We start from the raw sequence: 24,931 nt of genomic DNA on the forward strand, positions 1-24,931 counted from the left end.
TGCTGGCAGGACAAACCAAACCACTCACTGCTACCAAATCCTGACATGGTTCAGCTAAACCCTGGCTCGAGCCCTTCTGCAGGGACAGATGGAGCCGTGTTTCGGCTGTGCTGAGCGAACTGTGATGGAACAACTCTACACCTGCCGCCGATTTGATTTTCGGAGCGTCTCGCTGCAGTTAACCTGGGCCCTGACTTGCCTCTTGCCCCCAGCTCCACTCCACGTAAAGACTCTGGCCTGCGTGTGGTGGCGCTTTCAACTCAGGTTCCGCTAAAACCCACGAGAGACTTTCACTTGGACTGGTCACCTGCCCGCTTTGCAGCGAGGAGTCAGGTTATGCCATTCAGGTTATGTTTGTAGTCCTCCAATACCTTGCCACAATCCCCCGCATGTGCAGACCACAATTCACCGGTGAAGAACGAGGGCAGCCCAAAAGACCACGGGCTAGGCGACCCACACTGCCAGTGCTGCACGAGCAAAAGCAAAGGGAGGACACAGTAACTCAAGCATGGCTTTGCTGTGTAGCTGTTCACAACAGAGGGAGGTTCAATTTGGGTGCCAGGCATCTGGCTTCACTCTGAAGTGAAGGCCTGGCCATCTCCGTAGCCTAGCTGGCACCCGCGGCTGTGTTTAAACTGGTTCGGCAAACACATTTTACAGCTCTGTGTAGGTGGGGCCTGAAAACAGTGGAACGGGGCAGACTGCAAAGAAAGCCTTTGCTGTGCAACTACCTGAGAAGTGCACGGTTGATTAATGATCAATTGACCTTAAGCTCAGCTTTGCCTGAGCTTCCTTATCAGATCTTATATACACATTAAGCTGTGGGAAAGTCAGTCTGTCATCTAATGCTTCCAATTATTCATTACCAACCCCTCTGCCCCCAACAGGGTGTCAGCCATTAGACACATGCTTTTAGTGCACTTTATCAACTGTTGAGAGCAGTTACAGAGTTTATGTACATTGGACCGTATCTGGAGTTATTCAGCACTTTTGTTAATAAAGACAAGAGGCTGGGCCCTTCCCCTGCCCCCGGAGGGCCTGGTGCACTCGGTAAAATCCCTAACGCTGCATCTAATAGAGTCAGTGAATTTAAATTTAGAAAGGACAGGCGTTTATGGAACAGAATTGCATACGCCGGTGGTTCTCTGTCTCCTTTAGACTCCAGGGCCCCCTCGTTAGACTCGAGGCACCTCTCCGGAAAATGCCAGCTCTTTGCTTTCACTTGTTTTTTGACTGCAGAGAAATGAGAGAGCAATCCTTCTGCCGCAAAGAACTGGAAAGCCCGTGACAACGTCCTGCCCTCTCGACACGCTAGATTCCTGTTTGAAATCTCTAGGTTTATCTTGCGGAGCATGTGTTGGCATTCGCACACACTCAACAGCGCTAGCATTGCTTCGGCGCCCTGGTTGAGACTCGCTGCCACTCAGCTTGCCGCAGACTTGGACTATCAACTCCCTGGGACCGGGGCTCGGTTTTGCGGTCGGTTTGTTTTCAACCACGCTGGTCTGCGCAATGGGATCCTTCCATGCGCCCGTGAGCGAGTTCCCTAACACTGCAACGGGTACGATCAACGAAGGCACAGGGGCTTATGGATTCAATAGAGATCATCACAAGCTGGACCATAAGATCTGGGAGGCTGGGGCTGGGTTTTTTGGTTTTAAACATGCTGGTCTGAGCAATGCCTCGCACAACAGAGCTCTGATCCCTGAATGCAGCCTCCAGTTGCTCTAATCAGGATGATGATAACATGCTGAAGGGTAGGGGTGGGCTTTTTAATTCAAACTAAAATCTCCTGTTTCAAACTGGCACGGCACAAACAGGCTTTAAGAGAAGGTGTTGACTAATGTGTAACTTCTGAAAGGAACCATTGGGTTTTCCAGATCTTAAATAATTAAGACTTAATATTAATGAGTAACCAGCCTCTCTCTCTTGCAAAAGGTGGAAATGTGAGGCAAATCTCTGGTTAGCTCTGAAAGGGCACCAAGTTGTTACCAATTCCTTCAGTTAAAACCTCCCCCAAATAGTCACAACCCCTGGGTTTGTTGTTTAATGTGGGTGGTGTCCCTGTGATCCGCGCTCTGCGGTGGACCGGTGAAACTGGGGTAGTGAAATCCCAAGTCAGATCCTGTCTGTTCCATAACCTTGTGAACGGGAGAGGTAGTTGGCTGTGTTAGTCTGATGTCAGGCATAAGGTAGGATAGAGATGCACCGTATAGACTAACAGAAGCAGAGATGCGCAACTTTTCAGCATCTGATGAAGCGAGCTTCTGCTCACGGAAACTTATGCATCTCTGACTCAGCTTGTCTATAAGGTGCAGCATTACCCTGCCTTTTTTCTAAACAGAGTATGTGATGTGGGTTGCTCCAGACAGGGCCCACCCACCACACAGCTACCGCAGGCCAGTAAACAGCTTGGCACGCCACCGTGATCGGGCTGCGACTGGCTATATCCATGTCATCCCCAACCATGCACCTGGAGCAGACTTGGCTAGTCCCTCCTCTAAAGCAAGGGACCTGAGGATGCGGTCCCAAGTGTGGATGCTGCCATCGCTCTGTGTCCGAGTGGCTGGAGTGCTGCGGTATCCCAGGATAGCTGTGATAGGATAGACAGAAGTAAGAGATCACTGCCCAGATTTTCTCAGCGCGCTCCAATACACATAAGAGCCTGGGTGGAGACACGCCGCAGGGACTAGCTGAGTGCTGCTGCACTGCTGACACCACTCAATTGTTTGTCGTAGCTGGCTCAGATGCAGCCAGGGCGGGATGTTCAAGACTCAAAGTCCTCCTACATGAAGGCTAGACATGTTTCTTTTTGCAATGGCATAGCTGCACCAAGTGCCAACAGTGAAAGCACTCGGGGATGTGTCTGAATACCTGAAGCTCACCTAAGATGGCATGTACCCACCTGGAGCATCTGCAGCGCTGTGCTACACCGCAGTGGAGGTGAGGGTCTCAGCTACTTGGTGTTCAGACGGTTCTGGAAGAAGGATGAACCAACACCCTCCTAAATAGCCCAAGAACTGGGACAGGAAAAGTCTCACTCTTAAAACACAGCGTTAGCCATTAGAATACCTGGGTTCTGCTCCCAAACCTCTGCCAAGAACTCACTTGTCCCTTTTCCAACCCTATGCTATGTTTTCCAGGCTCTGATGTAAAATCCTCATGGACATGAGACTTGGGTAGTTTTTACTTTGGGGAAGCTAGGAGGCACAGGCCCCAGGTGGTGGCGGCAGCAGTGGCAATAAGGCCCACCACCACGACAGAGGAAAAGGCTGCTTGCACTTCACCTCTGCTAGGCTTTTCCCTTGAGATATGTAACCTGATGGTGGAAAACTCACCTTTCCCCCCAAGACGACGGTGCCTGGAATTTGCTTTAAACATTGCCTCGGCTTTTCCTTGTATGAAGTGGATCTCCTTCCCTCCCTTCCTTGAGGAGGGGGTTCTTTTGTGGTATCTTTTACTGGACCAACTGTATAGCCAGGAGAGATGTTAGACAGGTTTTCGGGCCCGCGCTGCCCTTCCTCAGGGCTGGGAGAGAAGCAGACACAGCTTGAGTTAGATAGGGGATAGAACAAAGTCAAGTCTATTACTTCAGAAGCAAATACTTTTATTGCATCTGTTGTTTAGCTTGAGCTGTGTTTGCTTCTCTCTTGGACCTGTGGAAGGGCACTATCCAGCTTCTCTCCCAACTATACCAACTAGGTAAGTGGGGCGGAGGGACCCGGCGCAGCTGAGCCGGATCCGGAGGGGAAGCCCCCCGGGTCCCATATAGCTGAGCCGGTAGGGAGCCGCGCTCCCGAGCCGCGCAGCGCGAACAGAGCGCGCAAACAGGCGCGCTCTGTAAGAGCACGCAAACAGGCGCGCTCTGTAAGAGCACGCCGGCGTTTGTGCGGGCGTTCGCGCCGGAGGGCGGGCCAGGAGGGCCAGGAGTGGGACTCCTGTAGGGGTAGGGTGTAGACACCGCGCAGGTCTACAAACAGCAGCTTGTAGAATGGTGTCTACGAGGAGTGCTGCTAGGGCCTCTGCCCAGGGGGACAAGGCTACCCGGGGCAGGTCTGAGGCCTCCACCCAGACCGAGCCCATGGGGGAGCCGGTGTCCCCCTACCTCCTGGCCTGTGGGGGATCCCCAGCAGGGCCGGGGGGGGCAGAGATTGGGGGCCCCCACGCCTGTCCGGCAGGTGCCCGTCTTAGGGCCCTGGAGGCGCAGGTGAGGGAGCTCCGGGAGGAGGTTAGCAGGCTGAGGGGGATCAGGGAGGCGGAGGATGAGATTGACAGTTATTTCCTTTCCCTGCAGGCCCAGGCACCAAAGGAAGAAGCACCCCGGGGAATACCCTCCACAGCAGAGTGGCAGACGGTCACAGCCAGGACCGGAGCGGCACGCAGAGAACCGGTACCAGCTTCTCCAGTCCGACTGGTGAACAGGTACGAGGCCCTGGCGACCCTGCAGGAGATGGAAGGGGAGGAGGACACCCTTGGGCACGAAGAAACACCCTGTTCTTCACACCCCAAACAGATCAAGAGATCCACGATGACCCAGAGGAAGAGGCGACGTGTGCTCGTCATAGGAGACTCCATCCTGAGAGGTACGGAAGGACCCATCTGTCGCCAGGACCCCTCGGCATGAGAGGTATGCTGCCTCCCTGGAGCAAAGATTCGGGATGTGACGGAGGTAATCCAGGCCAGGATCAAGCCCACCGATTATTACCCCATGGTCCTAGTCCATGTGGGTACTAATGATGCGGCCAGGAGAACCCCCGATCTCTTGATGGCGGACTACAGTGCTCTGGGCGGCGTGCTGAAGGAGTTCGGTGCCCAGGTGGTTTTCTCTTCCATCCTACCAGTGACCGGACGAGGAAGACGGCAGGAGAACTGCATCCGAGAGACCAACTGGCGGCTTCGGCAGTGGTGTCTCGAGGCAGGCTTCGGTTTCCTGGACCATGACCCGCACATCACGACGAGGGACATGCTCAGCTGGGATGGGCTTCACCTGTCCCCCAAAGGTAAGCGTGTGTTTTCTACTAGGCTGGCGGATCTCCTCCGGCGGGCTTTAAACTAGGCTCGTCGGGGGGAGGGGAGTACGAGGGCAGGGGAAGCTGTGGACCACCAAACCATGTGGCACCCACAAGGACAGCCCAGCCTGAAGAAGGAGAACATTGGGAACCTGAAAGCCATGGGGAGGCCAGCACTACAGAACAGGTAAGAAACAAGAAGGTAAGAAACAATGGGCCCCTTGGGACTCGGAGCGGGGGGGCAGCAAAGGCACCAGTCGCAGGGCTCAAGTGCCTATATACTAATGCTAGGAGCATGGGGAACAAGCAGGATGAACTAGCGCTCCTGCTTGCACTAAACACCTATGACTTAGTGGGGCTAACAGAGACCTGGTGGGATTCATCCCATGACTGGGCGGTACATGTTGAGGGCTATAGATTGTACAGAAAGGACAGGTCGGGGAAGAAAGGGGGGGGGGTTGCACTTTATGTCAGTGAGCAATATACATCAACCCTCATCAAGACAGAATCCGAGGCTGAGGAAGTAGAAGGATTGTGGGTTAGGCTACATGGGGGGCAAGGAGAAAGGGATTTGGTGGTAGGGGTCTGTTACAGACCCCCACACCAAGGGGAAGAAATAGATGCGGGGCTCCTGAGGCAACTCTCGGAGACCATAAAAGCTAAAGAGGCGGTAGTCATGGGGGACCTAAACTACCCGGACATCTGCTGGGAGACGCAGACAGCAAGGTCCCATCGCTCACGCAGGTTTCTAACTTGTGTACAGGACCTCCACCTGACACAGGAGGTGCATGGTCCCACTAGGGGGAATGCCATACTGGATCTGGTATTGGCAACGGGAGATGACATGATAGGGGACCTCCAAATCGGTAGCTATCTGGGAGACAGTGATCACCTTATGATAGAATTCAACATAAGACGGCGAGTGGGTAAGGTAACTAGTAGGGTGAAAGTGCTAGACTTTAGGAAAGCTGATCTCAATGCACTCAGGCGATTAGTCAAGGACGCACTGCAGAGTAGGAGTTTTGATGGGATGGGAGCCCAAGAAGGGTGGCTGTGCCTAAAGGAAACGATCCTTTGGGCACAAAGCAAGACGATCCCCGAGCGAGGCAAAAGAGGGAAAGGGGCCAGGAGGCTTCCATGGCTGACCAGAGAAATCCAGGGCAGCCTAAGGGCCAAAAGGGGAGCACATAAAAAGTGGAAAAAGGGTGAGATCACTAAAGATGAATATACCTCCTCTGCTCGTGCTTGTAGGGAGGCAGTTAGGCGGGCCAAAGCTACCATGGAGCTGAGGATGGCAACCCAAGTAAAGGACAACAAGAAATTGTTTTTTAGATATATTGGGAGTAAAAAGAAGGCCCAGGGAGGAATAGGACCCCTGCTAAATGGGCAGAAACAATTGGTGACAGATAGAGGGGACAAGGCTGAACTCCTCAACGAGTTCTTTGCCTCAGTGTTCCTAAGCGAGGGGCGCGACAAGTCTCTCACTGGGGTTGTAGAGAGGCAGCAGCAAGGCGCCAGACTTCCATGCGTAGATCCTGAGGTGGTGCAGAGTCACTTGGAAGAACTGGATGCCTTTAAGTCGGCAGGCCCGGATGAGCTCCATCCCAGGGTGCTGAAGGCACTGGCCGACGTCATTGCAGAGCCACTGGCGGGAATATTCGAATGCTCGTGGCGCACGGGCCAAGTCCCGGAGGACTGGAAAAGGGCTAACGTGGTCCCCATTTTCAAAAAGGGGAGGAAGGAGGACCCGGGCAACTATAGGCCAGTCAGTCTCACCTCCATCCTTGGTAAAGTATTTGAAAAAATTATCAAGGCTCACATTTGTGCCTGACCAACCTAGTCTCTTTTTATGACCAGGTTACGAAACGCCTGGACACAGGAGGAGGGGTGGATGTCGTATACCTGGACTTCAGGAAGGCCTTCGATACGGTATCCCACCCCATACTGGTGAACAAATTAAGAGGCTGTGATGTGGATGACTACACAGTCCGGTGGGTGGCGAATTGGCTAGAGGGTCGCACCCAAAGAGTCGTGGTAGATGGGTCGGTCTCGACCTGGAAGGGTGTGGGTAGTGGGGTCCCGCAGGGTTCGGTCCTTGGACCGATACTCTTTAATGTCTTCATCAGCGACTTGGACGTGGGAGTGAAATGTACTCTGTCCAAGTTTGCAGATGACACAAAGCTATGGGGAAAAGTGGACACGCCGGAGGGCAGGGAACAGCTGCAGGCAGACCTGGATAGGCTGGACAAGTGGGCAGAAAACAACAGGATGCAGTTCAGCAAGGAGAAATGCAAAGTGCTGCACCTAGGGAGGAAAAATGTCCAGCACACCTACAGCCTAGGGAATGACCTGCTGGGTGGCACGGAGGTGAAAAGGGATCTTGGAGTCCTAGTGGACTCCAAGTTGAACATGAGCCGGCAGTGTGACGAAGCCATCAGAAAAGCCAATGGCACTTTATCGTGCATCAGCAGATGCATGACAAATAGGTCCAGGGAGGTGATACTTCCCCTCTATAGGGCGCTGGTCAGACCACAGTTGGAGTACTGCGTGCAATTCTGGGCGCCGCACTTCAAGAAGGATGCGGATAACCTGGAGAGGGTACAGCGAAGGGCAACTCGTATGGTCAAGGGCCTGCAGACCAAGCCCTACGAGGAGAGACTAGTGAAACTGGACCTTTTCAGCCTCCGCAAGAGAAGGTTGAGAGGCGACCTTGTGGCTGCCTATAAGTTCATCATGGGGGCACAGAAGGGAATTGGTGAGGATTTATTCACCAAGGCGCCCCCGGGGGTTACAAGAAACAATGGCCACAAGCTAGCAGAGAGCAGATTTAGACTGGACATTAGGAAGAACTTCTTCACAGTTCGAGTGGCCAAGGTCTGGAACGGGCTCCCAAGGGAGGTGGTGCTCTCCCCTACCCTGGGGGTCTTCAAGAGGAGGTTAGACGAGTATCTAGCTGGGGTCATTTAGACCCAACACTCTTTCCTGCTTATGCAGGGGGTCGGACTTGATGATCTATTGAGGTCCCTTCCGACCCTAACATCTATGAATCTATGAATCTATATAGTTGTTCCAATAAAAGATATCACCAAAAAAAACCCTCCTCTCGCATACCTTTCCTGGTCCATCACAGATGTAAGACTCCTCCAGGCCTGCAAGGACTAAGGACAATGATTACAGAGCGCTCCAAGAAGCGAGGACAGAAGGTGCTATGGGAAGGCTGAGAACAGGATCCGACTTTCGGGTTAGGGAACATGTAACAAGGCACAGGACTCTGTGAGAAACATTAACATTCTTTCAGTAGGAGTGGAAATCCTCATCCTGGCCCAGAGGAAGGGTGATGGCCCAGACGAGGGGGTGCTGGAATTGCTGGGGCGTTATTAATGAAAAGCTCATGTTGTAGCTTTCCCTGCCATACACAGCTTGTGAGAAGCAAAAGGACAATTTGCAAAAACTTGGTTTCTCTCACTAACATCTCTGGCTTCACGATCACCATCTCCCTGTAACCATTTGCTCCCCCCGCAACCCATCACCAAATAAATCAGCAGCAAAGGCCAGCGTTGTTGTATTTGTTGACTAAAGATCAAACTGCCTATCATGTAAACTGCTGCAAACTTGGTCTATTCCAGATTGAATACTTCATCCAACCCACACAAATAATTCATGTTTCTCTGCGTCCAGAAAAAACAAGTCGGCCAAAGCCAGGCGGCTCCGTTCGGAAAGGCAGCGCCGTTCAAATGCAAGCAGCAGGCCGGAAATGCCCCACTTTGAGGACTGCACATCTAGCATTTTATGAAACTGGAGGGGAGTTGGGAAGATTAAAGCACATTTCCAACTGACTGGAGGCTGGTGGGAGGTGTCAATGTGGGCAGTTGTCAGATTAATTCTTTAGATGATTACATTCTTTTTTGTTTCTTTCAAGCTGTTTGTAGTTGGATCTGATGCCTCCTTGTTCCGGGCGAGTGTATTGCAGCAGTTACCAAGGTGACTTTAGCTGACTTTCAACTATTTTTTTTCCCCTCCCAGCTTCAGTTTCTATCAACAGCCAGAGCCTTGGGGGTTTTTCTTTTTGAAATCTTGTGAATGAAGATTAACAACAATACAGCTAGCCCAAGCCGGGGTGGATTTCTAAAGCTGGGATCCTGTAGGATGGGTGGCCAAACTTTTGCCTGTGGGTTAGGCACGGACTGTGGCCCCCACCAGCTTTCAAGAGAGAAAACAGGCCTGGGGGGGACTACAGGTCCCAGCATGCGATGCTCCACCGCGATCCGAGCAGCCGCACGCTGGAACCTGTAGTCTCCCGGGGCCCTCTCTCTGCATTACAGATGAAGGTGGCTGCAATCTGCTTCGTTTGATGCCAATTAAGCAGCAGCCCGCGGGGCTCCTGGAAAACCGCCAACGCAATCACTGGTTGCGCAAAGTTTGGACTTCCCTTCCTTATAAGACAACTCATGTTTAGAGTGACATTTTCTCAAGCTGTCCTGATGGCAGTTGTTTTATAGGTTTCGAGAGAAACCAGGCTGGTTAGGTCGCAGCAGCTCGCTTGCTTTTTAAAGATCCGACAGCATGATCTAGCGGGCAGACCGCTGAATTTGGACTCCACGTTGTACTCCCAGCTGACACGGATGTACAGCCAGACCTCGGGCAAGCCAATTTGGCTCTCTGGGCTCCCATTTCCCTCTTCAGCCTCTCTCAATCTCTACCTGCACTGGAAGCTGCTCAGAAAAAGATTGACTCACGTTGGCTATGCCTCTGCTGCACCACGTAGCTGATTTCTATCCTGACTGCCTCTATCTACCACCACGAGAAACCCCAGATCCTGGGATGGAGGTGCTTTCAGCCTGCGCGTGGTGTTTTAGGCTGGTAGTTGCCTTCTTCACAGTGAGGACAAAGGCAAAGGTTACTTGAGAGCCAACGATCCTCCAATGTCCTCCCCACAAAGATGGCAATCCTACAGCACCAGAACAAAGAAGTATGGTCAGACGCACCCGGACAAGGGTAGAAACCCAGAGGCTGTGACGGCACTTGCTCCCACGCCAGGCTACCCCCTGCAGACAACAGTCCCAGTTAACTGCAATGAAGATACGCTCTGCGTGCATGTGTTTCTACAGGCCCTTGCACACAAGGGTGCTGAGAACATCAACCGTGTATAGGATAAGTGACAAGCACCTTTCTCCCACCTACAAACCCCCTTGGAAAGAGGTGTTATAGCTGTGCTAACCCTCTGCAGGAGCTAGATCCTCCTACACCTAACCCTGGACCAGAATTGAGAGATCTCAGCAGTATTCCTGGTTCTGCCAGCGACTCCCTGCGGGATCCTCAGCGCTGTGCAGCAGCCTGTGAAACGGAGACAACGCTCCCTTCCCACGCAGGCGTGCCGTGAGGATTACAGCCATGTTGGCAGAGCCCTTCTAGAGTCTCAAAAGGACGGCGCCTCGGAGGAGGGAAACGTCTTAGATCAGTGACAGTGACAGGCAGTGCATTCCCAGGCATTCGCTAGGCACTCGACCTTCAACCTCATGCCTCATAACACACCCCTGAAGTGTATTAACTCACCCAAAAATGCACCTGCCTCTTGCCTGTTCAACATTCCTGACTTGGGCAAGTCTCCCACTGCACTCAACGGGAGTTTGCCTCAATAAGCAAGACTGGATTGGAGCCTTATTGCTTAATTATTGCAGAATCGGAAAGCGAAGCCAGAACTGGACTGTTTCAGAGAACTCGGCAAGGCTCCACCTTGCACAAATGTTTGGCAGCGGCTGCCGAAGACAAGAAAACAGCGATGAAAATAACAGTCCCTCAAACGTGAACCAAGAGCAAGCAGTAAGTGACAGCCAGGATCACTCGGGGAAGCAAAGAGCCCAGTCGACGGTGTGTACCATCACTGCAAATCCTGTGCGCTGATACTATGGGAAAAGCTGCCTCAGAAGTACCTGAGACAGAGCTCATTAATTCACAGTGGTGAGTGGGAGCCCTGGCGAGAGTTACTAAATTTAATGAATTAGGAAATGCTTGAGCGAACTGCTTTTTAAAGTCAAAGGCACTGCAGCAGGAATGCGCTCTCCAAGTACGTGTGGCTGTAGCAACTGTTTATCATAGAAAGTGAGGGCTGGAAGGGACCTCAGAGGTCACATCCAGTCCAGCCCCCTGCTCCAAGCAGGACCAGCCCCAACTACATCATCCCAGCCTAGGCTTTGTCTACCTAGGTCTTCAAAACCTCCACGGATGAAGAGTCCACCACCTCTCTGGGTATCCCATTCCAGTGCTTCACCACCCTCCTAGTGAGAGTTTTTCCTAATATCCAACCTAAACCTCCCTTGCTGCAGCTTGAGCCCACTGCTCCTTGTCCTGCCATCTGCCCCCACTGAGAACAGCTCAGCTCCACCCTCTTGCGAACCTCTCCATCCTCAAATAGCAGCCTTCAACTATTTGAAGGAAGCCATGAATCATGCTTAGAAGTGGGACAGAATTGTATCTTGTCAAAGGAACACAGTGCGAAGAGGACACAACGAGCTCTTAAAACCTTCGCTGGAACCCAGGGGCAGATCCCAGGGAATATGGGTGCGCCTTTCCAAAGAACTGGCACAGCGAGGAGGAGCCATTCTGGGCAAATGCAACCTCTGCTCATCCAGAAACTCACATCAGCATCTCTGGATTTACAGTCTGCCCCTTGGGCTTGATTTTCTCAGTTCCTCCAGTGCAAAGTTCACTGTCTTGCCTTTGGTGAAGGTGGGTGGTCTAGAGCAGGGGGTCCCACAGTCTTGCCCCTGGAGAGCCATTTCAAAGGGGCAGTCCAGGGTGGCAGGCTGCACCAAGGTGCTTGCAGGTTGCACTGTCCAGCAGCCCACGCTTCGGGAACCCACGGTCTAGAGGAGTGGGTGGGGGAAGAGAAGGACTAGCAGTTAGAAACGCCTATGTCCCAATCCTGGCTCCTACTGGAAATTGCGACAGCCTAGTTACCTGCAGCTTCCTTGTCTATGACCCCTGGCAGCCACTAACATTTAGCACACAATTAACATGTTCCTTGCACAATCAATCATAACGTGCCACTCATTCAACCAATATATCACGTGATAAAAAGAGCAAACCAAACTCGTTCCACATTATACGTAGAACATCTTTGTGGCTGGTTGGTCTCGTGCTTTAATTTGAATGTGCAGCATGTTAGTTTAAAGGGCACCTGCGGATTCCAGCATGGAGCTGCTCTGCGGTGCTGACCTGCCCACCAGCCCATTTAAATCTCCCCATGAAAAGCCCAGGATTGCGGAGCAGCTCCCCAATCCCAGACTCCCCTGACACCAGCAAGCTGAAGGCACGTGCATGCAGCTAGGCTGTACATGCACCTTTTAAAGGTCTGGATGCACACGCAGCCCAGCATCAGGGATCTGCAACCTGGCGCCAGGTTCCTCAAGCCCCAGCAGATGCGCAATGGGATCTGATGATTATTATCCCAGATCCCCAAAATCACATGTCTCTGCCCTGCCAGTTCTTGAGCATGTGGCACAGGAGGACAAGCAGTTTTGGGGATCCAAGAAAAAAGTCTTCAGATCCTATCTCATGATTCAGTTAACATGTGCTGGTGGCCCAGAAGGTATGGCGTCTCCTCACCTTTCTCCCGGAGATGGTGTGAGGATTAATTGCTGGGCACTATTAATGTTTCCTGTCCCAGGATTTATGACATTGAGAAATTAAATAGTGCACAAAGCCAGACTTTCCCAAGTGTCCCTGATCTCTGACATCTGGAGCTGGAGCACTCCTCTCCAGCCTGTGAAGATATAAACAGTGACAGTGTTTAGTCTGAAGCTCTGGCCTTTTGCTGCAACAGCACTGCACCAACAGAAGTTAGCTGCATCTGGCAAATGGACAGGCTCCTTGTAGCTTAGACTGCAAACATCCTGGGCCAGGGGCCATGCCTTCTCGCCTGTCTGGAAAGCACCTCCCATGCTGCGGGTCCCATCAAACAAATACTGCACCACCACAAGGTACATAGCTATTCATATATGCCTCATTTTTCCAAGTAATTTTCCAGGGTATTATACTACCGATGGCTGAAATGATCAGTAGCTGAGTACTGTGCTCCAAACACCTGCCTGATTGATTCTCAATTGAATGAAACAATGAGACCCATAACAGGTTCCTGCAGATACACTCCTGTTCCCTGGTTGTCTGTTCCATCTCACATCCCTCCTCCTGATCTTCAATGTACGCAGCATATTTTAAGAGTCTACAAAAAACTGCCTACATTCAATTCACTACTAATTTTTGAGGAACTTAATGACCCCCCTAGGCCAAGGCTTAAGTCAAGGAGGCTATTTTGGAGTGCTGGAAAAGAGCTAAATGATGAAAACTTTGACATCAAGGAAAAATGGATCCAGCAACAGAACACGATTGACATCATTAATACGTTTCTCATCATGGACCCCACATCTAAACCCCCTCGCTTTGCTTCACCAAGGCAGAACAGCACTGGTACTGCACAAGGTACATGTAACTACCTGCTACATAAATTGAATTTTATGGAAGACCCCAAGTGTGAGTGTGGTGAAATGCAAACTACAGCACACATTACGGAGGAACGTCCCATTTATCATCTGAATGGCTGCATCAAAGACCTGCACCAGGCTACTGATGATGCTTTGCCATGGATATCAGATCCAAAACAGTCACTCTAACCTCATCCTTTAGCGCCGTTGCTTATACGTTGTCTATAGATTGTTTATAGGTTGTTCTGTCATTCGGTTGCTGCAATCCATATGAAGAAATAAATCAAAATGGGTCTGTGTTTCACGAATTAACAGAGGAGCTGTTTTTTAATTTACTTTTCTAATTTAATGAGCACATGTGCCCTGAACTAACAATCACTGAGAAAGACGTGTGTGACACAGTTTTAAGCAGTTGAAGTGCTTTCCTTTACATCCTCAGGAAAAAAAAAAAGGAACAACCTGGTCTAGAGTAATGACTAGGAATAATTACTGCAGTGCTACAGCTGCCCTGGAGAATTTAAACAAAAGTCATCCTTCTACTCGATACTTTAGCTCAGGTTGTATCTGCTTCTCTCATGCCGGAGGAAGGGCACTCTGTACCCAAAAGCTTGCCTGACATCTCTTGCAACACTACAGCTGGTGCAATAAAAAATACTACCGACCTCCCACCTTCATCTCTTGCATTTTGCCTGGACCATCAGAGCTAGTTAACACTCCAGCCTAACTGAAGGCATTAGAGAGAAAGCAGCTTTTTCCTTATGGAACTTTTTTAGGATTTAGGGACAAACTGACTAGTATTAAAGTCAGTGGGATTACTCATATGTTCCCAGTTAAATCAGTGGGATTACTCACATGTTCCCAGTTACTACGAGGGGCTGCAGCGGCACAGGTGCGAAGGCATATGGTTGACAGCCCAGAAGCTGCAAGATTGAGGCCACAGCAGAAGCGCTCGTGGCGGCCCTGTCAAGTTCCAACAAATCTGTGAATTCTGCTGAATACCGTGTCTTAAGGACACACAAAAGGAAAGGAAAGTTACGTACAGGCTTTGTCGAAGGCTGCGCTGGGCACCCTAATGCCACCAGAGGTTTTCAGTCCGAGTGCTTCAATTGCAATGGCGCAAGGCTAGCAAAATTGGTAAGGAGTATATCCCTTCCCTATGGGTTTATGCACAGAAATACCAGAAAACTAGAAGGTTGTCAGATCTTTTGAATGCACTGCCTGATTGAAACCTTGATGGAAGACAGAGCGAGTGTGCACATGTGTGCGCGAGTGTGGGGCAGGGAGCTAATAGGAAGGGAAGTCAGTAATTGTGAGTCCTGAAAAATAAACAGCACATTCCTTTTACTGCACAGAGCCATTAGATTTGGTGTTGGATTTTAATATCCTACTGTCAGCTGGGTGCAAATTTTATGATCTAAAATTCTGTGGACTTCAGCAAGCAAAGTGGACGCGGAACAATTTGCCAGAGGAGACAGAGCGTTTGTGTCATATTGTTGAAGAGCCCCTGGTGCAACAGAGATACTCACAAGGCTTTAAAAAAATATCACAGATTTGGTATTTTATGGCCTGGTATATACCGTGCGGGATATGATTACACCCGAGTCTGACTCCCATCACTGAGCACCAAAAAAGCTTCATGATTTTAACTTCACAACATGCCTGGGAAGAAGGGCAATGCTGTTTTCCCCATTTTACAGTTTCTAACTGAGGCCAACAGGATATGAGATTTGCCTTAGATCACAACGGGTCTATGGCAGAGCAGGAGATGAAGCAGGTCCTCCCAGGTTCAAAGCTAGGGCCCTAGTGACAGAGACTTGACCCAAGAGTCACTAATCAGCCCTATGAAACAGCTGTACCTGTATCATACTTTGTGCCTTTCACATCCCGATCCTTGCCACTTAAGAGCCTTGCATGAAGAGTGAATAATTGGCCTTGTTCACGCAGGCAAAGATGGAACCTATAATTTATTATCAGTGATCGCAATGGCAAACGTTGGCCTGAATCAAGCTCGAGCTCTTTCTAACCTCCTCAGACTTCAGCAAGAGAAAGTTCAGGCAAAAATAAGGTTGTTTGGTGCTGCCTTATCCATGCTGGGAAAACATACTATGCCTGAGAAAGTGTTAACCAATAAACGTGACTGCCCCACACTGCACATGCTGTACTAACTGCTTATTAAACTTTATTAAATGAACATGTTGGACAACTTGATGCACTGTCCCGCTATGCACAACGCCCATCAGATATTGCTGTGCAACTGAGAGCATGGACAAACGTACATTTTAGCTGCTTCAAAAGAGTAGAGAGAAGGCAGGGAACGTGCAGCTGTTACTAACATCTAAGATGTCACAGAATTGTAGAAGATGAGGGTGTAAAGGGAGCTCAGGAGGTCATATCCAGTCCGACCCCCTGCTCCAAGCAGGGCCATCCCCAACTACATCATCCCAGCCAAGGCTTTGTTTAGCTGGGTCTTCAAATCATCCAAGGATGGAGATTGCACCACCTCTCTGGGCAGCCTGTCTCATTGTTTTACTATCCTTCTGGTGAGAAAGTTTTTCCTAATATCCAACCTTAACTTCCCTTGCTGCAGCTTGAGCCCATTGCTCCTTGTCCTGTATCTGCCCCCACTGAGAACAGCCCAGCTCCGTCCTCTTCGCAGCCCCCCTGCAGGGAGGTGAAAGCTGCTATTCAATCCCCCTCGATCTTCTCTTCTGCTGACCTAATAAGCCCAGTTCCCTCAGCCCCTGAACCATTTTTGTTGCCCTCCACTGGACTCTCTTCAATTTGTCCACATCCTTTCTGTAGTGGGGGGGCCCACAACTGGATAGAGATGTGGCCTCCCCATTGCCAAATGGAATTGCTTCCCTCCATCTGCCGGCAGTGCTCCTACCCATGCAGCCCAGGATGTCATTAGCCTTCTTGGCACCAAGGGCACACTGCCAGCTCCTGTTCAGCTTCTTGTCCCGTTACTCCCAGATCCCTCTCTGCAGACCAGCTGCTTAGCCAGTCGGTCCCCAGCCTGTACTGGTGCACTGGCTTATTCTGTCCTAAGTGCAGGACTTTTCACTTCTCCTTACTGAACTTCATGAGATTTCTTTTAGTCTGATCCTCCAAGTTGTCGAGGTCTCTCCGAATCCTAGCCCTGCCCTCCAGCGTATCTACTACTCCCCGCAGCTTGGTGTCATCTGCAAGCTTGCTGAGGGTGCATCCAACCTCAGCGCTCACATGTCACCTGTTCCCTCGGTCTGATGCCACCTCAGATATTTCCAATGCCCCTAAAAAAATTTGCAGACGGGTTGTACCCTGCATGTAATTGCAGTAATAATTAGCAAGTGGTAGCGAGACACTCCCAAGCAACTGTACGGCACATGAGCATGCAGGTGTCTGATGCAAGAAGACACTTGACAAACCTGAGCCTTCCAAGAGGCAGATGTGATCCTCCTCGTTGAGTGTCAGGGCACTTTATTCTATATGTAGCCCTTTCCCACCCGTGCCCAGTGGAGCCAATCTTCATGCAGTGAAATGTTTCTCAACATACCACAAGTGGTCAGAATTAATATTAAGAAGGCAAAATATAAGAATATATTTAAAGTAATAAGGGCAGAAAGTAGGGCAGGGTGGCACCTTAGAGACTAAATGGTTCAGAGAGGCAAGAGCTTTCATAGACAACAACCTACGTTGTTGGATGTTATGAATGATGCTAGCTCCCTACCTTCTGCCTGACTCGGCCCAGCTAACCGCCTCGGTCTTTAAAGTGATGAAAACTCTCCAGTGGCTTTTTTTTGTTGTTTTTAAGGGAGCAGAGCCCCACCTCTGTTTCCTGCTAATATAAATATAGCCTCATCAGTCAGTATGGTGCATTGCAGGAGATGACACACTGACCCAAAATAGTTACAGCCAAAATCCAAGAAACACGGCTTGACACAAAAAGAAAGCGAGGAGGACAGGAGAGGTTTACAGCCCAGTCCTGGGAAAAGGTTTTCTGAGCGATGTTTGAGTAGGGAGCGAAACGATACAGGAACGGCAGCAGCTCGCAGGAGGTGGAGGTGAAAGGATCTGTATGGACAGCTCTGGGCAGGGCAAGATTTCCTGCTGACTCCTACCCAGGGAACACAAAGGCACAACGGCTCACGGGGGAGAAGGGAACAAAAAGGGAGCAACAAGATGGAAAGAGTGCAGCAAAGCACATCCTCTTTCAATGATAATCCCCTTCCACCACTGCAAGCTTTGCTGGCTCCTCTAGAAGGCCGTCCCTCTGACAGCTCACGTGCACCAAGTCCCAAAAAAGAGGCCGCCCAGGCAGAATCATCCAAGGTATGTCAGGTCTGGTGCTAACAGGCTTGTTAGCATTGCCGAACGGTCTTCCTGCAGCGCTTTCTCCCCGTAAATGAAACAATAACAGTAACTGAAAATGGAGTCCAAGGTTCAGGGTGACGGAAACCCGCGCATGTGACCTTGGAGGCAATTTTCCTGTCCGCTCCCCCAAATCAGAGGTTTGAGAGAGAGAGATCTACCAGACCTTTCGGTCCATCTCACTCGTTCCAGCTTAGTTCCCCACAATATCTTCTCCAGTGTTTTCCACCCCCCAAGTCAAAGCTCAAAAGCCCCTACAAGCAATGATGCTTTTGGGACATCACCCCACAGTCCAAGAGATTTCCTTATTAGGAAGCTTTGCCTAATATTCCTCTTGCCGATTATTCCATTAAATCACCCAGAACAACTCCTCTCCCTCTGTGTTTGCACAATGCAAGCACTCGCTGTTACCTTTCCCCTACTCTCAGGTTTGGCAGCTCACCACACCCCTTCTCTCCCTTTTCGCCTCATACCTGAAGCCAGGATAAAACTTACGGTGCTCGGTCATGGTTCAGCCCATTCTGTCTTTGTGCATTTATTGGAGGTAGGACGGGTTTGCTGTTAATCTCAAGCCCTCTCCGCAAAGTCTCCCTGATTTGCTCAGTGTCTGCAAAAAGAGAGTTTTAACATGGTTTAGTGTAGACAGGAACACCAGACACCTGCTACCGAGAAGAACCTGTGGCATCGGTATCGGCTAAAGCTGGCTTTTATGAAGCTACCATTTCACCTATAAGTGGGTGCAAATGAGTGTTTTTCAGGATTCAGGGGTCATTTTACCCTCAAAACTATTTTGGAGCACCCTGCCCCCTTCCTGCCTGTTATATCCAAACTTCCAGGTAAGGAGGGATGGAGCCCTTGGTACTGGGACACCTGGAGAAGGTGAGGCTGAGCAGTCCAGTATTGCATCTGTCCCTTTCAAAAGGAAAGAGGGTGCTTGCTGCTTCAGCATCTTTCCAAGTCCCTTGATGTCAAGATGCATCTAGCCTTCATTGCCGAGAGCTTCCCTTGCCAGCTGGCGCAATGGAAGTGTATGTCTTTATCAGATCAAGGTGGGAAGACTCCCTCAACTTCTGCCTTTGGCTTTGTAAGCCTGCCAATTAATTCCAAATACTCATGGGAATGGGATCCAAGTAGGGAAGGAACCAAAGTGTGTTGCTACAGAGGGCAAGACCTGATCCTCCAGCTCAGGTTTTGGGTTTAGCTTCACACATGCATCCACATGAAGCCCTTTCATTTTTCTATTTTTTCCAGTATTTCTAACTAAGCTTTCCTTAAAAGCTTCCCCTATTTGTTTTTTCAAACAGCAGAAATCAAAATGAAATCCTCTCCAGACAGCCTTTCAGAATCGACTGAAGGAGCGTATCCTAAATACAGGAGTCGCAGAGTTTTCCCATATTGAAATTTTGGGGCAGTGGGCCAGAGGGCAACTGGGGCAACTTTCTATTTCTGTCTGGTCATCTAAGGGGGATACTCTATTTCCATCTGGTCATCTAAGGACCCCTTAGGTCTACTGACCTAGAACAGTGGGGCTCAATCTTTTGGCCCCGTGGGCTAAATGAGTGGCACAGAGCCCATCTGTGGACCAGACTGGGCCCTGGCACTGCCTCCTCCCTGCTCTGCATGTTGGGACTGGACCCTGGGGGCCTGGCACTGGGTCCTCCTTTCATCCCCCACATCTGCCCCTGCCCAGTCCTGGTGCTGGATTCATTGTTCAGGGCCTGGGGCTCCTCATGGGTCTGGAGATTTGGCAGCAGGAGAGCTGGGCTACTTGCTCCCCGACCACCCACTGCCAAATTTCCAGACCTGTGAGGAGTCCTGTGGTCTGGATGAGATGGCACTGCAGGCCAGACCTGTGGGCCGGAGGTTGAAAACCCCTGGCCTAAAACCCAAATGTAGAGAATCCTTGGGGTTTTGTTTCTTGTGACTTGCTGCAGTTTAAAACACCAGCATACTTACTCCCACTACTGGAAGGGAGATTTCCGGGGGGGAAGAAAGCAGTGATCACTTCTATAGAAACCTTCAGCACTTCCTTTTAATCACAACATCCATAAATGAGACTTCCTTCAAATTATACTTTGACCTACTTGGATGTGAAAGGCACCGCATTTAAATTATACACGTTCATGGTGCAACATCCCCATCTCATGCCAACAGTGAAACCCGTGACGGGATCTTGCTAGGAGGAGGAACTCGCTTGTTCTCCATCTCTTCTGCAGAACCCAACGTCAGCCCAAGCTGCCACCCAACATTTGGAACAGTACATGATAATCAGACCTGGGGCTGGGGTGGAGATGCAGGTGTCCTGCCCTGCGGGTGCCTGGGGAGCCTTTCTGGTTTCAGTTCACGCAGGTATGGGCTCTGCGATGGAAATACATGAAACTGGGAGCCTCTCTGCCCCAGGCTCATCTAGGACCCTCTCTGCATCTGACTATCTGAGAGGAATCCTAAGATTCCTTGGGCACGGTTCTCATCCAAATTTAGATGCGAGGCCAGGCCAACCACATTCTTCAGGGGCGTGGGGAAGCTGACAGTGACTCAGTGAAGTCCCTCCTACCTTTCCCGGACAGCCGTCGTGGCTGCGTTCCAATGCAAATGCTCCGACTGTCTTCATCGTCCTCCGGAGGCCGGCTAAGGTCATCCCAGGCACACTTGGCACTCACTCCACTCAGGTTCGAACCATCTGTCTCAATCCCTTTATCGACTCTCTCCTGCTTGAAAAGACCCAAAGAGCCAAGACTTTTTTGGGTGTAGCTTGAATGCAAGGTGCTGGAGGAAGCAAAGTCTTGCAATCCACCTAACAGAACAGCTCCATTGGCCATATAAACTCCTGGGTAACTAATGTCGTGATTCCTTTCCAGGCTTCTCAAGACTTGAGGCATGAGACGAAGCAGTACAGATACTATCTGCAAACTGACTAGACCGCTCCTATTCTTCTTTCAACTCTAAATTAACTAATCACTAAACTAACCAATGAAGACTAACTTCATTGATTAGGATCGTATAAAAATAGGGCTGGAAGGGACCTCACAAGTTCATTCGCTCAAGGCAGAATCATCCCAGTCAAGCATCTGTCCAACGTGCTCTTGAAACCTTCCAAGAATGGAGATTTCAACACTTCTCCAGATGCTTGGCCACCCTCATAGTCAGAAAGTTCCTCCTAATTTCCAACCTCAGTTTCCTCTGCTGCAGCTTGAGGCCATTGTTCCTAGTTCTGTCCCCTACAGCCAGAGAAAAACCCATGTCCACTCTCTACGTAATCGCCCTTCCGGGATTTGAAGACTGTTATCAAATCCCTCTTCAGTCATCTCTTCACCTGACTAAATAACGCTAGCTCTTTCAGCCTTTTCTCATAAATCAGTGCAGCGATAAGAAGTAAATTTGGGTGTGATGCTATCAGTAGTTTTGCAAGACATTCCCATTAACTGCAAATAAATGAGCTCTATCCCGTGGAGTCCGAATTTCCCAGCACACCGCTCACTGCTACGTGTGCGATTACTGAGGGGGTGTGCCTATACTTGACTTTGAGCCGCATCTGTTAATAGATGTTAATATGCCACCGAAAATTTCTTAACAGCACATTTTTCCCAGGACAGGCATGTTCATTGCTAGCCATGTTCAGCCCCTGGCTGCAGTGAACCTGAAAAGCAGGCCTGCGGTGTGAAGAAAACAACTTGCTTTGGTTGGAAATTCGAGCTTTTACCACTAGGCGATGCTGTTGCACTGAACAACTGAGATCCAGGGATGGAGAGCTGCTACCGAGCGCAAGTGTGAATCTTTCTTCCTTTTATTTATTCCTTTAATTTTGCAATTAAAGAATTTTATTTTATTTTTTTTTGCAAAAATCTAGTTGGTCTAATAAAAGATATCACCTCTACTGCGAGTTCTGAATCTTTCTTCCTGGTCTCTAGCTCAAAGAGGGGCAAAGAAGTCAGCTTTGGCTACCGTTTCAGCGGACTTCTTGCTCCAGCAGGCTGGTTCAAGAAAGCTCGGGCACTGCATGCTCTGCTCTGAAGCGTGCTGCAGTCAGACTTCAGTGGAAACACTGGGGCGTTTGTGCGTATGCACATGTTCTGCATTATCAGTGCTGTGTGGTGGTTTAAAAGGCTGGCTCTGAACTCATGGAAACAACCCTCAGTATTTCTGTTCTGTTTTGGCCCTTATTACCTACGCTGTGCTCCCACTTCAAGCGCACCAAATTTCTGCTGGTGTTGTGAGGTCCCAGAATGCTTTGCACTGACGACCTGAGGACAGGGGCAGATCCAGGATCTGACAGAGGGAAGTGCAGGAACAGCCACCCCTGCTGCATGGGTGGCTGCACCCCAGATCCCAGCCTCCTCCACCCCAGCCCACCAGTCTGGGATGCCCCAGGGACTTTCTTTAAGTCCCCAAAACAGGTAAGAATCTCCCCTTTCTGCAGGTGCAGACACAGACAGGGGAACCCCCCCCCGATCATCACCTCTGCTGCTGCCACGTGGGCCAGGGATAAACCCAGGACATAAAACATTTTCCGGGCTCAGAAGACCTGCACTGAACAAAGCAGAGCCGCATCCTGATAGAGCAGGATGTGCTGGTGAGGAAAAGGAGCGAGCTTCTTTGGTCAGCTTAGCAGGCAGTAAAATGAACAGACCTTTAACTGAGAATGTCTGAGCTGACACAAGCGGGCACCGGGGGCACCCCCGGGCAAGGAAAAGTTTTGTCCCAAAACGCCAAGTGGTAAAACCTGATTTACACCTCAGCTTGTAAAGGGGGGAAAGCATCAGCTCTTGTCAGCTGTTGTGGGACAACAGAGACCATAGCAAGGTAGAGCTCTTCTACTACGTCTCATGCCTGCAATTGTTGGAGAGCCCAAGGGAAAAAAGAGGGCAGTGGCAGTGGGATCTACCGCTCACCGCATCGAGCCAGTCCTGAATGAATGCTCTACCTGGGAGCTAAGAGGGTGCCACATTTCTAGAAAAGGTGTGAAACTGAAGTCCACCCCAGCTCATCCAATAGCCCCAGGCCCTGGCCGCAAGACTTGCCGAATTAGTCTGGGTCCTGCCTGGACCCCCTGTCAGTTCATTTCACCGTGGCCCTCCGCATGCACCGTAAATTTAGTTGAACAAGCGAGTCTTTCCAAACCTCTGGGTAGCGCTGCACTCATTGTTAGACATCAGCCACGTGCCAAACCCAAGGTGCAACAATTTGTTAATCTTATGGAGCTATTTTTCGGACCGGTTTTTAAGGTGGTTTTTAACAGGAGTGCGGGGCAGGGCAGTGAGGGGTTGTTTTACATATATGCGTATGTACATACACTAAAAGGTACTAAACAGCCATTAATAGACTCATTTACACTTGACCCATTGAAGTGATCACCCTCAACTGTGAGGGATCACTGACAACGACTGAACAGGTATTTCAGACAATGGGAGAGATGCACGGGCCGCAAGAAAATATCGTATTTACTCGAGTACACGATGACCCTGAGTATAAGACGACCCCCCAATAATTAGATTCTGCATATGGAAAATTTATAAGTTTGTTAAAATGTTTCAGGTATAGAACCTAATTATTTGCGCTTTGCCTTGAATTTGTCCCCGTCCCACTGCTACAGCAGGGGAAATAAATAAGGTAGCCAGCCACATTACCTCCCCCAGCTTCTTTCCCCCCTTCCCATCACGAAGCATGAGACCCTGCTCTCCCTGAGCACATGGAAGCGAGAAGCAAATTTGAAAACACTGACCTAGAAATAAACATACCTGCAGTAACTTGCATGTACGGAAATGTCCCCACGCATTTTGCAATAATGTTTGGAAAGAGGCATCAACTCTTTCCTTGATGAAGTGCAGCCATTGCTGAGATGGAAACTCCAAAGTGTAACTCAAAAGTGTACAGCGATCTTGAACAGGCCTGTCTAATTAGTGCATTCTCTTCCAGGACCATTAGTGAGAATATTGAGATTATCCCCAACTATGAGACTCACCATGGGACTAATGTGAATAGTCAATATTTTCAGAAAATATTGGGTGTGGAGGGGCTCTTTTACTTTGGCACCTCTGGTTGCAACAAAGGGATGACATTTTATTAACTAAAGACATACTTGCAGGTGCGGGTCGATCTCAAATATGGTCTCTCCTCTTCGCATATCTGTTATTAGCCAAGGGCCTCCAGCTCTAGAAGAAAGGCAGAGAACCAAATAAGTATGTCCCTTGCACTCGTCAGCTATTCCCCCACCATTACTCAACAGTACAGCCCCCAGAAGGAAGCAGAAGACAGAAAGTTTGTTTTTTAAACAATCAGCTAGAGGCCTCTCTGCCTGGGAAAGCTTATATAGCCCAGAGCATCCAGTCATCCTTTAAATCCTCAATTACATGCTGAAAGTCCACCGTGACACAAGACCTGGTTGGTGTCCAACACTGCCCAACCTCACAGCATAAAGGAAAACCTAATTCAGTCTTGTCTACATTGTTAAATCTTGCTGAATTTGTGCAAAAATTCAGGACTACGGCACATTTCAGGAAGACCATTCATATGTCGATGGGTCCATGCAGGCCTGAGTTGCCGTTTATCCTTGTTAGGAGATCCTTGTTAGCCAGGATGAATGTCAGAGGGTAGAGTGAACTATATTTGAAGGTGGTCAAGGTCACGGTCCAAATTTAAGAAGATATTTAGATGCTTAATGATGCAGATAGATATCTAGGGGGATCTTTCCATGCCCAAATTCCTTCATAATTCTGGCCTAAGCTCAGCAAAGTGCCATGTTCGGTACCACAATGAAGTTATGAACAGACATGGCATTTGTCCCAGGAGAAGGCCTTTTGTGCTGGGATTGTATAGATATACATGACCACTGGACCATTTCAATCCCTCTGAAGTATGCTGGATAAAAGGTACTAAGTTTTCCCTGGACATCGGTATGGTTACTACGATTCAGCCCAGGCTGCCTGCTCTTGCTGGCCATCTGCCGGTGAAGGAGCAGCAATGCAGCCTGGAAGGGCGATGTGTGTAAATGACTGTGCTAATCCTGATTTGACTCGGGGCAAACATTTACAGCTTGACCATCCTGCTGATGGCTCAGACCCCTACAACAAGCACTTCCAGCGGTTTGCCTGGGTC

General features: G+C 49.9%; 1 protein-coding gene and 2 long non-coding RNA genes across 6 annotated transcripts in view; 2 read left to right on the forward strand and 1 right to left on the reverse strand.

The window, feature by feature from the left end:
- SUFU (SUFU negative regulator of hedgehog signaling) overlaps positions 1-24,931 on the reverse strand; it is a 125,172-nt gene that overhangs the window by 21,736 nt on the left and 78,505 nt on the right. For 2 of the 3 annotated variants that reach the window (XM_059730209.1, XM_019486022.2), the window contains exons 6-8: positions 23,916-23,988; positions 20,394-20,550; positions 18,335-18,446 (exon numbers count right to left, since the gene is read on the reverse strand). In XM_059730209.1, coding sequence (XP_059586192.1) covers positions 18,335-18,446; positions 20,394-20,550; positions 23,916-23,988 — 342 coding nt within the window. The remainder of the gene's footprint in view (positions 1-18,334; positions 18,447-20,393; positions 20,551-23,915; positions 23,989-24,931) is intronic. The other variant, XM_006278720.4, reaches the window with a different exon arrangement.
- Positions 2,712-6,126, forward strand: LOC132251229 (uncharacterized). 2 transcript variants are annotated; one of them, XR_009463153.1, is made up of 5 exons: positions 2,712-2,943; positions 3,628-3,702; positions 4,295-4,422; positions 4,514-4,627; positions 4,842-6,126. It is a non-coding gene; the product is annotated as an uncharacterized LOC132251229 (long non-coding RNA). The 2 variants fall into 2 exon arrangements; XR_009463154.1 differs by lacking the exon at positions 3,628-3,702.
- LOC109282832 (uncharacterized) lies at positions 6,569-15,641 on the forward strand. The gene is made up of 2 exons (XR_002089858.2): positions 6,569-8,990; positions 9,332-15,641. It is a non-coding gene; the product is annotated as an uncharacterized LOC109282832 (long non-coding RNA).

This window comes from Alligator mississippiensis, chromosome 6 (assembly GCF_030867095.1).
Source record: "Alligator mississippiensis isolate rAllMis1 chromosome 6, rAllMis1, whole genome shotgun sequence".
Taxonomy (NCBI): domain Eukaryota; kingdom Metazoa; phylum Chordata; order Crocodylia; family Alligatoridae; genus Alligator; species Alligator mississippiensis.